At 53.6% G+C, this 16748-nt stretch overlaps 1 protein-coding gene across 2 annotated transcripts in view; it reads right to left on the reverse strand.

Moving 5' to 3' along the window:
* Window positions 1-16748, reverse strand: part of NUP188 (nucleoporin 188) — a 1272194-nt gene that overhangs the window by 327487 nt on the left and 927959 nt on the right. For both annotated transcript variants that reach the window (XM_086924860.1, XM_086924859.1), the window contains exons 31-33: window positions 14124-14201; window positions 13913-13998; window positions 13485-13630 (exon numbers count right to left, since the gene is read on the reverse strand). In XM_086924860.1, coding sequence (XP_086780986.1) covers window positions 13485-13630; window positions 13913-13998; window positions 14124-14201 — 310 coding nt within the window. The remainder of the gene's footprint in view (window positions 1-13484; window positions 13631-13912; window positions 13999-14123; window positions 14202-16748) is intronic.

Here is a 16748-nt window from a genome sequence, read left to right on the forward strand (position 1 = left end):
GCAGGGTGGCTACTCCTTAGCCACAAGGGAGAGTCTTCAGAGAATGTCAAGAGTTCCTTTCGTGGAAAGTAGTTCAAGATTCAAGATTATCTAATTTTGGAAGGGGGTCCGCTCCTACCTTTATTCTAAGAAAAGGGGCTGGCACGCGACTAGGTCCTGCCCATGGGTGGGACCAGGAGGGGGGTGGTTACACACCTCTCCTTTGTCCGGTCTCTCCCCAGCTCAGGGGCTGGGGTGCCCCTGGAACTGGTTTGAGCCGGCATATGCACAGTGAGCACTGGGATGCCACTTGCAGTCACCTTCCTCTCAGCCCTGCCTACCTGGGATACACAAAACCCTGTCTGGGATGGTGCTAGGACCGCCCGTGACAGGAAACCCTTTGTCCGAGCTCTCCTCGCTGGAAGGACTCCCATCAGCAGGAGGTCAGACTTGTGTCTGTGGTGGCAGCATCCATTTTGTGATGCTGAGGCTCGAGTTAACTTTAACCGGGGTTCACAGTTACATACATGTCGTGTCCCTCTGAAACGGTGGAATGCTAACCCCGTCGCCAGAATTGGCGAGGGGTTAGCATTCCAATTCGTATGACACCTTACTCGACATGTTTTGATAATGCGATACCAAAGTTGGCAAATAACCGCAAGGATTATAATGCACTTAAGAGTATATGGTACGCGCTATCATGGAACAGCTATTAGGACTTGGCTCCGCAAGCTGCAAATGGGCTCAGCTCATGCCAGAACACCATCTCACATAATTCCAAGCACTCTGCCTTCAGGATTGATAAGGCCTGCCATAGGAGTGACTGATAGGAATACATGTGTCCATTTTAGGGTTAGATATAGGAATACTATATCTAAAGCAAAGGGTGTTTACACCACCTTGCCCCAGCTGTCGTGCAGCCAGTTGTGTCAGATTTGGGTGGCCAACCAGGGGTGGCATAATACATGCTGCAGCCCCTGGTAGGCCCTGGAAACACCTATGCCCTGGATACCTAAGGTATGCTATACAGGGACTGATAAGGTGGCCCAGTACCAATTGGTAAATGCACCTAAGGTACATGTGTGCCAATTTAGAGAGAGAACAGCTAGGCTGGGGGTCTGATTAGCAGGCCCACAGTCAGGGAAAGTCGTAAACCAGTGAAGCAAAAAGCAAAAATCGGGGGTGACCATAGGATTGCAGACCCCACTCTCCTACACCGGTGTACAGCTTCGAGGGTCACTCGTGGGCTGCACTGTCAGCGTCTCGTGGTCTTTTCAAGATGGCGTGCCCCACGCTTCGTTCGCCTCCACAGGTCTCAGCTCTGCAGGGACTGTGGATCAGGCTGTAAGAAGGCAGGCAAGCTTGATCTCGTCGATCTCTGTCGCTCGAGTTCCGGCGGGAAGTGCAACAAAGCAGACGTTGAGGTGCTGGATGGTGCCTGTTTGCACAGGGTTGTCACTCCTTGACCACAAGGGAGATTCTTCAGTCTTCTACGTTGAGTAGGATGTCGAAGGGTCCAGAGTTTCGTTTCAAATGTTTCATCAGGATAATCTGAGTGTGTTGGCACTGCTCCTATTCTTATACTAATCTAGGGGGCTCCTATGGGTGGGACCCAGGAAGGTGGTGGATACACCCCTTTCCTTTGATCCAGGCCGCGCTGGGACAGGGGCTGGTGTGCCCCAGAACCGGTTTGGCCGGATTATGCAAGGGGAAGCCTTGTGCTCCCCAGGCACTGTCTGGTTTCTTTCAAACCTCCCTGCTACAATCCACTATCTCCTGTCTGGGGTGGTGTGACACCTCCCTGTGACAGGAAACCCTTTGTCCAGGCCTCCTTGGCTGAGTTTCGGTCAGCTGCAGGAGGTCAGACTCGTGTCTCTGGCAGAAGCATCCATTTTGTGGATCTGAGGCTCTTTTTAAAATCAACCGCGTTTTAGCAAAGTAACAGGTCTCCCTCTAGAGGGGTGGAATGCTTCCCCCGTCGCCAGGACTGGCGAGGGTGTAGTATTCCAAATCGTATGACACCTTACAGGACATGTTTTGATAAAGCCAAACCAAAGTTACTATATAACCACGAGGATTATAAGGCACTTAAGAGTATATGGTATGGCATTATCCCGGAACAGCTTAGGGAATTGGTCCCGACAGCTACAGACAGGCTCAGCTCATGCTAGAGCACCATCTCACATAAAACCAAGCACTCTGGCTCCAGGATTGTTAAGGCCTGCCATAGGAGTGACTGATAGGTATATATGTGTCCAGTTAGGTGTAGATATAGGCACACTATATCTAAGCAAGGGGTGATTACACCACCTTGCCCCAGTTGAGTGATCAGCCAGTTGTGTCAATTTTAGATAGCCAGCCAGGGGTGGCAAAAGATATGCTGCAGCCCCTGGTAGGCCTTGGATGCACCTATGCCCTGGGCACCTAAAGTGCTCTGTACAGGAGCTGATAAGGTGACCCAAGCCAATCTAGTTATGCACCTAGGGTACATGGAATCCATTTTACAGAGAGAGCAGATAGCCTGGGGCCCTGATTAGCAGGGAACCAGGCCAACTAAGTTGAAAACCAGCTAAACACAAGGCAAAAAATCTGGGGTAACCATAGTCAGGTAGCCACCTTCCTACATGCACTTAATGTTTATTTCATCAACAAAATTGTGGACATCAAAGAGAGTATCCCAAAATCCCTTATCGAAACCTCCTCTGAAATTCATACCACTACCAACACTGTCCTACTTAATAGCTTTCCCACTATTACCCCAGAACAATTCCAGGAGCTGTTGGTAAGAGTCAAATCTGGAGCCCCCTCGGACAAATGTCCCCCTTACATTCTCAAAGAGTGCCTCTCTGCTCTTCCGACTCCGGCCTACACTCTGCTGAAAGACTCCCTTACCTCGGGCCTAGTACCCCTTGCTTTTAAGGAAGCGACGGTCATACCACTCCTGAAGAAACCCGGGGCCGACCCAACTTGCATGGCAAACTATCGCCCAATCTCTCTGCTCCCTTTTTTGGCAAAAGTAATTGAGGCTCACGTCGCGAGATGCCTGTCCAATTTTTTGGAGGGATCAAACTGCCTTGAACCCCACCAGGCAGGATTTCGTCCTGCCCATTCAACAGATGAAGTGGTAGTCACGGTTGCCAGAATGATGTTACAGACTTCAGGAGGCAAGTCAAATGCCCTCAACTGTCGCCGCTCAATCTCCAAGCATGGAGGTGGAGACTGGACAGGTTCGGGTGGAGGACCGTCCCCTGCTGCTGCGACAGAAGGTCCTCCTGAAGAGGCAGACGAACCGGGGGATCGACTGACATACTGAGTAGCTCGGGATACCAGTACCTTCGAGCCCAGTCCGGAGCCACAAGGATGACTTGTGCCCGGTCGCGCCTGATCTTCTTCAGCACTCGGGCAGAAGTGGTATAGGCGGAAAGGCGTACAACAGACCGCAACTCCACTCGTGACGAAAAGCGTCTCCGAGCGAGCGCCGCCTTGGAAATTCCAATGCGCAGAACTGATGACATTGCACGTTCTCTTCGGTGGCGAATAGATCTAACCAAGGCTCTCCCCACTGCAGAAAGAGACCTTGAGCCACGTCAGAGTGCAGACGCCATTCGTGATCCATCATGCACCGGCGGCTGAGTTCGTCCGCCCTGGTGTTCAGAGAACCTGCCAGGGGTTGAACCACCAGGGTCATGCCCTGATGTTCCAGCCATTGCCAGAGGCGCAGAGCCTCCTGGCAGAGGGTCCACGACCCCACCCTGCCCTGTTTGTAGCAGTACCACATGGCGGTGGTGTTGTCCGTGAACACCTGCACTACACTCCCTCGGACAGAGGGGAGGAATGCCTTCAGTGCAAGACGAATCGCCCGCAGATCCAAAAGGTTGATATGGAGCCGGGACTCCGCCGGAGATCAGAGGCCTCTGATCTCCGCCTCTCCCATGTGGCCTCCCCAGCCCTGGAGGGACACGTCCGTCACAACTACGTGCTCCGGTTGGGGAAGGGAGAGGGATCTGCCGCTGACCCAATAGCGGTCCGTGAGCCACCACTGCAGCTGTCTCGCAGTGCCCTCAGAGATCAGGACATGGTCGGACAGGTTGCCCTGATGCTGGGCTCACTGAAACTTCAGGTCCCACTGCAGAGCCACATCCGCCAACGGGCGTGATGCACCAGAAGGATGCAGGAAGCCATCAGCCCCAGAAGCCGCAGCGTCAACCTGACAGAAACTCGGGATAAAGGCTGGAAGATTGGAATCAGAGCCTGCATATCCCGAACCCCCTGTTCGGGTGGGTAAACCCGAAACTGCGCCGAGTCGAGAACTGCTCCGATGAAAAGGAGCTTTGAGAGGGGCATAGGTGTGACTTCGGCACATTGATGGAGAATCCCAGCTGGTGCAAGAGGTCTTCCGTCTGGAGGTGGCTGACGACTGTCTGGGGCGAGTCCGCCTTCAACAACCAGTCGTCGAGGTAAGGGAAGACTGAAACCCCTAACCTGCGCAGATGAGCTGCGAACACCGCCATCACCTTCGTGAACACCCGTGGGGTGCTGGTAAGGCCGAAGGGGAGCACGGTAAACTGAAAGTGCTCGTGGCCTACCGTGAACTGCAGGAAACGCCAGTGGGCCGGCAGGACGGGTATGTGGAAATAAGCGTCCTGCAAGTCCAACGCTACCATCCAGTCTCCTGGGTCCAGGGCAGCTAAGACCTGAGCCAGAGTCAGCATCTTGAACTTCTCCTTCCGGAGGAAGCCGTTGATGTTCCGTAGGTCCAAGATAGGGCGTAGGCCCCCTTTGCCCTTCTTGGGTACCAGAAAGTAGTGGGAGTAGCAACCACGTCCTACTTCTAACCCAGGAACGCGCTTGATGGCCCCCATGGCCAAGAGGGCCGAAACTTCCTCCTGCAGAAGTCACAGATGATCCCCCGATACGCTGTGGTGTTGCGGTGGCATGGCTTGAGGGGTCGTCTCGAAGGGGAGGGAGTAGCCCCTATGGAAGATCTGCAGCACCCACCTGTCCGAAGTGACAGTGCGCCAGTGAGTGGTGATGGCGAACCCTGCCCCCCACTGGCTCACATGGGCCGAGAAGCACGGACTAGGAGGGTTTAGAGGCGGATGCTGCGGGGAAGGTGTGGACTGGCCTCACCGTTGTCCCCGACCGCCTCCACGGCGATTTCCACGACCGCCACCGCGCTGGAAGTTAGTCTGCGGCGTGTGGCTGGCAGCACGTGTGGGGGTGCCCCTTCCTTGGCCACGAAAGGAGCGAAAGGCACCCGTTTGCTGGCGCTGGGCCGAGAGGCCCAAGGACTTGGCCGTAGCCCTGGAGTCCCTAAAGCGCTCAAGCACATGGTCTGCCTTGTCGCCAAAAAGACGACGGCCATCAAACGGCATGTCCATCAGTGTGTTTTGGACATCGGCTGAAAAGTTGGCGGACCTCAACCAGGCGTGGCGTCTAACCACCACCGTCGTTGCCATCGCTCTACCTATGAGTCGGTGGTATCCAGCCCACACCGGATAGAATATTTGGCTGCATCTCGGCCCTCCAAAAGGGCTTGGCCGAGCTTGGCCCGTACCTCCAACGGACACTCTGGCAGCACTTCTGCAACCGTCTCCCACAGAGAGTGGGTGTAGCGGCCCAAGAGGCATGCGGTGTTGGAAGACTGCAATCCCAGACTAAGGGAGGAGAAGATCTTTTTTCCGTACTGCTCGTACCTCTTGGATTCCCTGTCCGACGGAGCCGACGGGAATGCTGTGTGGGAATTGGATGCCTGGATGACCAGGCTCTCGGAGTGGGGTGGGTGGACAGGAAACATGGGTCGCCCGGGGCCTGCCGGTGGCGTCTGGCCACGTTCCTATCTACGGGCGAACCCGTAGCGGGCCTGTACCAGGTGCCCAAAACAACGTCGGTCAAGGCCTCATTAAAGGGCAGCAGTGGCTCGGCTGAGCTTGACTGCGGTTTAAGGACCTCAGTGAGGAGGTTAGTCCTCACGGCCGCGACGGGGATCTCAAGGCCCAATGCCTTGGCAGCCCTCATCAACACCACACTATAGGTTGCCCCCTCCTCCGAAGCCACGGTAGGAGGAGAGACAAAACCAGTGTCTGGAGAGGTGTCCAGACCACTGGCCTCCCCAAGTTCCCCTGTCCAGTCCTCCTGAGACTGACACTCTCGGGTCAGAGGGTCCTCAGACCCTTCCCAATCCTCCTCATCACCCATCTCCTGATACTCAGGGTTTTCAATCAATGGGGCCGGTTCATTGAAGTAAAACTGCCCAAGCGCCGTCGAAAGCGGTGGCCAGCGGCGCCGTTCCGACATCGGAACCGGAGCGAAGGAGGCATCGGGGACGGCGCCGCCCGAGGTCGGCGCCGGAGGAGACACCTGACAGACCGACGCCCAGGGGATCTTAAGGTTCACCGGCGACGACCCAGATCCCGAAGCGGGTCCAGTGGGGTCCTGCGGCGCCGGGCCCGAAGGCGCTGGCGGCAACGGGACCGTTGGGCCCGAAGGCGCCGGCGGACCCTGGGGCCCGAAGGCGCCGGCGGCTTCGGGCCGAAGCACTCAAACGGCGTCGGGGCCGAAGCCCCCGACCCGCTAGGGCCCCAGAAGGCGCCGCAGAGGAGAGAGGGACCTCATGGCCATGAGGAAGCGCTCGATCTCCTCCGGTGTCGCGTCTCGCCCAGGGACCGGAGGGTGTGGGGCTGGACGCGACGCCCGCGACTCCGACAGAGCCGCGTGGGTGGTGTCACCCAAACCCCCGGCCGCGTCGTGCGAGCGTCGGGAGGGGGATCAGAAGAGCGATGACGCCTCTTCGACTTCTTGTGTTTCTTACCTGACGACTACTTCGACCCGGAGGAGTGGTGCCTACTCTTGGAGCTGTGGTGGCTCCGGGCCCGCGACCTGTCCCTCAACCTGCCAGAGTTCGAGTCGCCTGCGGGACAGCTCCCGCCTGGCTTTCGAAGAGAGGGCCCCGGCAGTCGGAGCAGGCCTGATCGTCGTGGTCGACGCCTAGACATGTTAGGTACAGGTGGTGAGAATCCGTGACCGACATTGTGCGGTCGCAATCCTCGTAGTGCTTGAATCCAGGCATCCCTATGGCACCGTTTGGAGTCGTGACTTCGAGAAATGATCAAAAATGATCCAAAAAGGTAGTCAAAAATTGACTAAGGGTTACTGCTTTTTCCAGATCTGCGCTTGCTGTCGCGGGAAAAAGAACTACTGACGTGAGCACGCGGAGGCGGCGTCTAAGTACTCCGACGACATCATAACGGCGCCCACGACGGACGCTGAGCCGCTGACGACGCCTACCGACGTGCAAGTTTTCTGCTACGCAAAAATTTCCGGATCCAGTCTGAAGCCTGGGGATATTCTAAGGTAAGGAATCTATCACAAACGTGTCTCTTTCAGATAAAACTCCTTTAGTGTAATTTTCTCTTGCCTCCTTTAATGCGACTGCCCCTACCAAGTTTAATTTCCTAACAGTGCTTCCACTCTCACGCCTTCAGCTTCTCAAACATATAATTTTAGCAGGGTTCCTGTCTTGTAGTTCTTTTCTTCTTTGAATATCTCACATCTCATTTCCGATATGCTGTCTGATTTATGTCTTTCAATTGCGTTCTATGTACCCAGGGCACAATCCTATACAAGTTTTTTACACGCACCCCACAGCACATTTTGGGAGGGACACAAGACAACTTGTATCCGGCACTCGAAGGGTTGGCCCTAGGACAGCCCCACAATCAGACCCTGGTCCCGCGGACAGCAGCAGACAGATGGTAAAGCCATTGAGGGGCGGGCTGAGTATCGAACTGTTTTTCCGTGCTTCGAACTACAAAATGACGTGATGTTTGTAGTTCAACGTGCGATGTTGATCCAGCCTTGTTACCGCAGAGAGTGTGTGCCAGGTGATGTGACGGAGCCTGTAGCGGAAAGAGCCAGGTGAGTGGGGATATGGGGGGGCGGGGGGGGAGGGTTGGGGTGCGCGTGTCTGCGCGTGTGTTTGTGCGTGCGTGTGTCTGCGTGTGTGTGCGCGGGTGTATCTGCATGTGTGCGCGCGCGTGTGTGTGTACGTGTCCCCATTGTGAGTGTCGGAGCGCGTGTTCACGCGCGCGTCCTGATCCGATTCCGGCATGCTGCGCGTGGCCATCTCTTGTCTCCCTTGACTCCTTGGAAGCAGAGCTGACGGCAATAGGTCTCGTGGCGAGAGCGCGCTTCGCGCGCTTTCGCCAGGGCGAGACCTAAAAAAGTGGCTAAAGGATAACTCTCTCCAGATCTGTGCTATGATGGCGTGGAAAGATAAAGAACTGACGTCAGCACAAATGGGCGGAATTTAAGTAGGCACCGCAACGTTATCCGGGCGACCACGACGCAACTTTCTATACCTTGAACAGGACCGGGATCTCGCCAAAGTCATGCTGGCCGGTGTCGACTGCCCGGCTGCAAGGAGCTTCAAAGCTTGCCTCTGCATGGCCTTCAGAGCCATGGCCTGACATTGCGAGCATGACTGCCGTTTTCACTCTCGAGGCACCATAAACATACATGGTGGGGGTCAGTTACCAACATGGCACTGTGACAGGCGCCACACGGTTTAAATCCTGTACATATAAGGGAAATAAACTCAACACTTGAAAAAATTACTCAGCAAAAAGTCGAAAAAGCCTGTCAAAAAAGAGACAGAGGGGTATCTCTTCTCTGGATCAGCGCTTAACTGACACAGAAAGAAAAGATCTGACGTCCGTGCTCCTGGGTGGCGCCTATATATGCGATTGCGGTGTCGTAATGGACACTAACGATGCAGACGTCACGCAGAGCTGAATGAAGTCACCCAACTGCGCGCTGGAGTACTGCTCACTCCAAAGTTTCCAGATCCAGCCGGACGTCTGGGGAATTCAAAGGTAAGGAATCTGTCAAGTCAAGTCAAGTCATAAAATTTGTTTAGCGCACTACATACCCAGAGGGTTTCAAGGCGCTTAGGAAGGGGAGGAGGATTATTTGTCAAATATCCACGTTTTAAGCTGCTTTCTGAACGCTAGGTGGTTCTGGGTGAGGCGAAGGTAAGCGGGGAGTGAGTTCCATGTTTTAGCAGCCAGGTATGAAAAGGATCTGCCTCCCATGGTGGTCTTGTTGATGCGAGGTACAGTGGCGAGGGCTTGGCTGGAAGAACGTAGTTGGCGGGAGGGGGTGTAGAAGGACAGTCGAGAGTTGAGGCAATCTGGTCCGATGTCGTAGAGTGATTTGTGTGCGTGGGTAAGCAGTCGGAAAGTGATCCTCTTATTGACGGGTAGCCAGTGGAGGTCTTTAAGGTGACCAGAGATGTGTTCGTTGCGTGGGATGTCTAATATGAGCCTGGCTGAGGCGTTTTGGATTCGTTGGAGTTTCTTCTGGAGTTTTGCGGTAGTACCCGCGTAGAGGGTGTTTCCGTAGTCCAGTCGGCTCGTGACCAGAGCGTGGGTGACTGTTTTCCTTGTTTCGGAGGGGATCCAGCTAAATGTTTTTCTGAGCATGCGAAGAATGTTGAAGCAGGAAGAGGATACGGCGCTGACTTGTCTGTTCATTGAGAGTGAAGAATCCAGGATGACGCCAAGGTTCCGTGCGTGGTCTGTCGGGATGGGTGCTTTTCCGAGGGCTTCCGGCCACCAGGAGTCGTCCCAAGCAGAGGGGGATGTACCTAAGATGAGGACTTCTGTTTTGTCTGAGTTCAGTTTCAGACGGCTTTGTTTCATCCATTCGGCAACTTCTTTCATTCCTTCGTGTAGGTTAGTTTTGGCGGTGCTGGGGTCATTGGTGAGAGAAAGGATCAGTTGAGTGTCGTCCGCGTAAGAGATGATGTTGAGGTTGTGTTGGCGTGCGATGGCCGCGAGGGGGCTCATGTATACGTTGAAGAGGGTGGGACTGAGTGAGGATCCTTGAGGTACGCCGCAGATGACTTCAGAGGCCTCAGACTTGAATGGAGGAAGGCGGACTCTCTGGGTTCTTCCGGTGAGGAACGAGGTGATCCATTCCAGTGCTTTTCCTTGGATTCCGACGTTTCTGAGGCGTTGTAGAAGGGTGCTGTGGCAGACTGTATCGAATGCTGCAGAGAGGTCGAGTAGGATGAGGGCGACTGTGTCTCCATTGTCCAGTAGAGTTCGAATGTCGTCTGTTGCTGCGATGAGGGCGGTCTCAGTGCTGTGTTTTGCTCGGAAGCCAGATTGTGAGGGGTCGAGGGATTTGTTGGCTTCGAGGAAGGCGGCGAGCTGGTTGACGGCTTTCTCGATGACTTTGGCCGGGAATGGAAGAAGCGAGATGGGGCGGTAATTTTTGAGTTCGGTGGGGTCCGCTGTTGATTTTTTCAGAAGGGCGGTGAGTTCAGCGTGTTTCCAGTCTTCTGGGAAGGTAGCGGAGTTGAAGGAGCAGTTGATGACGTCTCGGAGGTGCGGTGCTATGACGGAGTCTGCTTTGTTGAAGATGTGGTGAGGGCATGGGTCTGTGGGGGATCCTGAGTGGATGGAATTCATCAGGCGGATGGTGTCCTCAGTGGAGATTGGGTTCCAGGCGTTAAGGGTGTTCACGGGGGGAAGATGGTCAGCAGATGGTAGGGTGGGTTGGTTTCCGGGTTGGTTGTCAAAGCTGTTGTGGATGTCTGCAATCTTGTTGTGGAAAAAAGAGGCTAGGGAGTCGCAGAGGGTTTGAGAGGGGGTGATGTCGTTGGAGTTGGCCGAGGGATTGGAAAATTCCTTGACGATGTTGAAAAGTTCCTTGCTGTTGTGGGCGTTGTTGTCAAGTCGATCCTTGAATGCTGTTTTCTTGGCTTTTCGGATCAGTTGGTGGTGAGTGCGGGTGGCGCTTTTGAAGGCGTCCTTGGTGCTGGTGGTTGGGTCTTTTTTCCAGGCCTTTTCAAGGGAGCGGCAGAGTTTCTTGGACTTCTTGAGATCATCGTTGAACCATGAGGCTTTCTTGCTGCCAGGTTTGCTTTGACGTTTTTTCAGTGGAGCTAAGGTGTCGGCGGTGTTGGATAACCATAGGGTGAGGTTGGCGGCGGCTTCGTTGGCGTTAGAAGAGAGGGCTGGGGAGTTTCGAAGGAGCGATGCGGAGATTTGGTCCGTGGTGATTTTGTTCCAGTTTCTTTGCAGGGTAGGTTGGGAGTGGTTGATGGGTTTCGGCTTGTTGTAGGTGAAGTGAACGCAGCTGTGGTCGGTCCATAGGAGATCCGTAGTGTGGCTGAAGGAGACATGATTGCTGGATGTGAAGATGGGGTCGAGTGTGTGACCTGCGATGTGGGTGAAGGAAGTGACTAGTTGTTTAAGTCCGAGGTTGGCGAGGTTGTCCACGAGGGTGGCGGTGTTGTGGTCGTTTATCTTTTCAAGGTGAAAGTTGAGGTCTCCCAGAAGAATATAGTCTTTGGAGGGGAGCGCGTGTGGAGAGATGAAGTCCGTGATGTCTTCACTGAATTTTGCGCGGGGTCCTGGTGGTCTGTAGAGGAGAGTGCCTCTGAGTGTTGTTTTGGGGTCGATGTGGATCTGGAAGTGAAGGTGTTCGGAGTTGGCGAGGTTGGCGTCAGAGCTGGTTGAGATGCGGATAGATTTCTTATGGACGATAGCGATTCCTCCTCCTGTGTGGCTGGTACGGTCTTTGCGGGTGATCTTATAGTCTTCAGGGATGGCAATGGTGATGTCTGGTGCGGAGGAAGCATTCATCCATGTTTCCGTAAGGAAGGCGACGTCTGGAGAGAAGGTGTCTAGTAGGTTCCATAGGTCAATGGCGTGCCTGTGCACCGATCGGGTGTTGAGAAGGATGCATTGTAGGTGGTTGGGGTCGGGAATCTGTGGTGTGGTCGTAGAGGAGATGTTGTCGGTGCCGCTGAATTTGCAGGAGTAGCAGGAGAAAGGTCCATGGGTGTGTCCAGGAGCGGCTTGGACGCAGTTGGGGGCGCGACCGGGGTCAAGGGCTAGGAGGGTGGTGGCATCATAGGTAATGCGGGAGGGCTTGGGAGCGCGAGGGGCAGGGGGTCTGGCGCTGGGCGCGGTCCAGGCGCGGACGGGCATAGACGGGCTTACCTTTGGCGCACCTTCGGCGCGGATTGGGCGCGGACGCTGCGCGTGAACGCTGCGCACGGGAGTGACTGTCATATATGGATGGTGGAGGGGGAGGGGCGAGGGCGTCTCAGCTGGGAGGCGGGGCGGGCACACGAGGACGACAACAACAAACAAAATGGAGGCGGAGGGGGGAGCAAGGCGGAGCGCTGGAGGCAAACGCGCAAATAACGTTGTAAGCAGCCCCAAACCAAGAAAAACCCAGCGCTAATTAAACAAAGCGGTAACTGAAACCCAGCGCTAATTAATGAAAGCGGAAACTGAACACACAGCTGGCGAGATGCAGGTGCAGCTTTCTGGACAATGCGCGTTATAAGCAGCACAAACAGTGAAAACACAGCGCTAATTATTCAAAGCGAGCGGAGACTGAAACAAAAGCGGAAACTGAGCGCACAGCAGGCGAGATGCAAGTGCAGCTTTCTAGACAATGCGCGTTATAAGCAGCACAAACAGTGAAAACACAGCGCTAATTATTCAAAGCGAGCGGAGACTGAAACAAAAGCGGAAACTGAGCGCACGGCAGACGAGATGAAAAGCAGCTTTCTTAGGCAAGGCAGCGCTACAATACCATGTGTCTGCAGGGACACTGGGAGCGACCACTCGGCTCGTGGGAGAGGAGCGAGTCACGATGGGCTTAGGGTGAGGAGCGCTCTTTCAGGACAGTGGGAGGGCGTCTCAGCTGGGAGGCGGGGCGGGCACACGAGGACGACAACAACAAACAAAATGGAGGCGGAGGGGGGAGCAGGGCGGAGCGCTGGAGGCAAACGCGCAAATAACGTTGTAAGCAGCCCCAAACCAAGAAAAACCCAGCGCTAATTAAACAAAGCGGTAACTGAAACCCAGCGCTAATTAATGAAAGCGGAAACTGAACACACAGCTGGCGAGATGCAAGTGCAGCTTTCTGGACAATGCGCGTTATAAGCAGCACAAACAGTGAAAACACAGCGCTAATTATTCAAAGCGAGCGGAGACTGAAACAAAAGCGGAAACTGAGCGCACAGCAGGCGAGATGCAAGTGCAGCTTTCTAGACAATGCGCGTTATAAGCAGCACAAACAGTGAAAACACAGCGCTAATTATTCAAAGCGAGCGGAGACTGAAACAAAAGCGGAAACTGAGCGCACGGCAGGCGAGATGAAAAGCAGCTTTCTTAGGCAAGGCAGCGCTACAATACCATGTGTCTGCAGGGACACTGGGAGCGACCACTCGGCTCGTGGGAGAGGTCTCCATCAGATAGGTCTTTTTTATATGGCAAGTTATATATAGTGCTTCAAAACAGACAACAGAAATAAACCTTGGTAATTCTCTATAGTAATGTAGTGGCAGTATAACTGTGTACCTTGCTGTAATAGAGTACAATCCAACTGTTGTTTATTAATGTTAATAGTCACACTAGATGTTCCTATTCTAGTTCGGTCTACACATGTGATCTCTTTTCCCCCTTCAACTCACTCACCTCTCAGCTGTCTCATCTGTAGCACGGTGAGGAGAGCAGCTAGCACCTTTGCTTTGGTCTTCTCCATCAGTTGAGGGTCAGCCTGCAGTGCCCCCTCGAGAATCTGAACCAAAGATGGCAGTATGTCTCTGGCAGACCCCAACTCACTGCGAAAGAATGGAGCAGCATGGGACATGTTACAGACTTGACGACAGGCTTTGCTACACAAAGACACATTCATTACTCCTCTAAGAGTTTTATTACACAACAGAAGAATGGAAAAACGTCAAGGCAAAACAATTCTGGAAGAACAGATTATGCTTCATGGGCCTTTGTTTAACTGAACACACTAGTAAGGCACATTTAATACATAGACTGCCAATTCTTGAGCAATGAGGTTAATGGAAATACAGCTCTAGAACAGAATCCCTGTGACAAGTGACACCTACCGTACCCACTGTTTCAGTAGGATGAGTAGTAACGTGCAGAGCATGGATCCGAGACGCAGACAAGGCACTGATGTGGGCACAAGGAGCTAGGGAAGGGAATAAAAGCACACCGGTCAGCGTGGAATAACTCACAGTCCAAAACTCCCACCTAAAGGCAGTGTGTGAGGGCTCAGCTAAAGCCTCCACCCACCAGCAGGGTCTGTGCACTTACCAGCACTTCCGTTCCTTCCAAGACATCCAGAAACAGCTGCTGATGGACACCAGAATCAGCCAAGTGCATCACATCTGCCTGTATTGGAGGGAAGAATAGAAAGATGGAATGGAAGGTAAAACCAAAGAGGAAGACAGATTTTCATAGGTTCTTAGATCATCATTCACCACTCAAAACACTGCAAACTGACTTCTGTTTGCCCCACTGGTCATGATTTCATAAGGCTCTTATTAGCCCTCTTCCCCAAACGCCGATCACCCAGACGTTGAAATCCTGATCCTTGTAAGAGGGAGTCAGAGAGGAAGAGAGAGTTGGGGTACAGGAACCCAAGTGTACTGAACATTAAAACGTCCATTTCAGCACTCTAGCTGTTTAAGTCTGCATGATATCTCAATGTTTTATTCTTCCGCGGTCAGTAAATGAAGAACAGCTGATTTAACTCAAACAAGGAAAATGTTACTTACCCTGTAAGCATCTGATCGTCGCATGGATCGGTCGCTTGAGGAGACATTGAAGGTAAAGGAGAAACTAAGTCCTTTTCACGACGTCGAGGAGCCGGATAAGGCTACTTCAAAACCACAGCCTTCGACGAACGGCTCCGAGATCCATGCTTCCTCTTCTTCTTGTGCTTCCTCTTCGAATCATGTGAAGTCAATGACCTCAACTTCGAACCTCGACCCTTTTTTCTTCTCTCACTTCAGCCATGTACAGCTTGGCTTCCCGCTCTTTCAAGGCCTTCAGGTTTATTTTTCTACAGCAAGAACAGCCCTCGACGTCATGATCTGATGATAAACACCACAGACAGTCCTCATGGGGGTCAGTGATCGACATACGAGCTTGCACTCTTTACAGGGCTTGAAACTCAGCTTCCTCGGAGCAGACATTGCAAAACCACAGAAAGAAACAATCCAAAATACAAAGTATCTAGGAGAAAGTATGGAGAGTCCCAGACAAACTGTTAGCGTCGACAGCGTGGAAAAAAAGAGAACTGACGTCATCACGCCGACGTGGCCCTCTTATGGCTCCAGTGACGTCATGGGGAGCAGAGTGCAGAGCCATAGCATTGTGACGACCTCGTTGGCGTGGACAGCTAGGAAAGTTTCCGCGGAATGCTGCTGCATGGGATATTCATAAAGTGAGGAATCCACAGGCAGATGTATCCATCATAAGTACGAGTTACTTACCTTCGGTAACGATGCATCTGGTAGAGACGATTCTAGCCGCAGATTCCTTCATGTAGAATTATCCCCAGGTGTGAGACTGGAATTGGAACCTTTTTGCCACAGCATCCTGGCGTGCCGGGGGCAGGGCAGCATCACGTGACTCCGCCCAGGCGTCGTACGCGTACGTAACGTCAGCAAGGTCACTTAAGCCCCACCCCAGCTCGCCCACTTCAGTTTTCTTCAGAGAACTTTTCCGCAGCACAACGCGGAGCCACCAGACAAAAAAACTGTGGGAGCATGGCAACAGTGTGCGAAAGAGTACATAAAAAAGAAAAAGAGAAGGCCCCATTAGGAACAGTGCAACACTGCAGTGTCCAAGGGCAGGGACAGAAGGAAGAAAAAGAGCAGAGCCCTGAGCAGCCCCCCCCCCCCCCACCACTATGCGTAAAAAGTCACAACCCATGTAGCAGGCCTACAACCCTCACCCCGAAGCAAGGAAGGGGAGACAGTCCCAACAGGCAGGATAAACCAACCTCCAGGCCAACCCAGCATAAAGGGCAACCACCCCCCAAGAAACAAGGGTAGGGCACGACCATAGGACCTCAACTTTAGCAGAGGGGCCAGGACCCCTAGAAGCAAGAGGAAGGGAAGGGAGGGCAAAGATGGAAGGTAAACCCATCCCAACCTGGAGCAGCCAGAGCATAGGAGCACCGTAACCCCATCTTCCAAAGAACCAAAGAGGAGGAATTAACAGCAACAAGACGGGGCCACCGTCAAGAGCAGAGCTTCCCCACCGGGAGGCAAGTACCGAAGACCAGCCCAGGGGTCCTCGCAGAATGGGGAGGAAGGGCGGGCTGTCTCTACCAGATACATCGTTACCGAAGGTAAGTAACTCGTACATCTGATGGAGACTACTAGCCGCGGATTCCTTCACGTAGTATAGATACCCTAGCAATACCCACGGGGAAAGAGGGTCTCCGAAAGGACCCCACCAGCCAGGACAGGACAGAGGGCCCACAGGGGACCAGACCTGTAGACCAGGGAAGTAATCTCGACCCTTCCAGGCAAGAGGACCCCCACAAGTCGAACACCAACAACCCCAAGAGGGATGTAGGAGGAAGATTGAAGAGGCCCGTACACTCACAACAGAGGAACCAAGGACAAGGCCGGAGTGGCTGAATCACCCCCACTCCATCCCCAAGGTACAGAGCTTCCATCCAATGCCAGTACAGGCAGAGGAACAAGAAGAAGCCCAGAGGGCCCAAGGAAAGAAGGGAAAGAGGCGAGCCCCCCAGAGGGAAGGCAACAGGCCATTGAGAATGGCACCTATAGCCATAAGCCGTCACAAGCAAGAAGAACACAGAAGCATCCCAGCTCTCAGACAAGAACAGGAAGAAGGGGAAATGCCCGGACCCACCACTACAAGGGTTGCGCACACCACCTCAAGAAGCGATAGCAACAT

Source organism: Lissotriton vulgaris, chromosome 5, assembly GCF_964263255.1.
Source record: "Lissotriton vulgaris chromosome 5, aLisVul1.2, whole genome shotgun sequence".
Lineage (NCBI taxonomy): Eukaryota > Metazoa > Chordata > Amphibia > Caudata > Salamandridae > Lissotriton > Lissotriton vulgaris.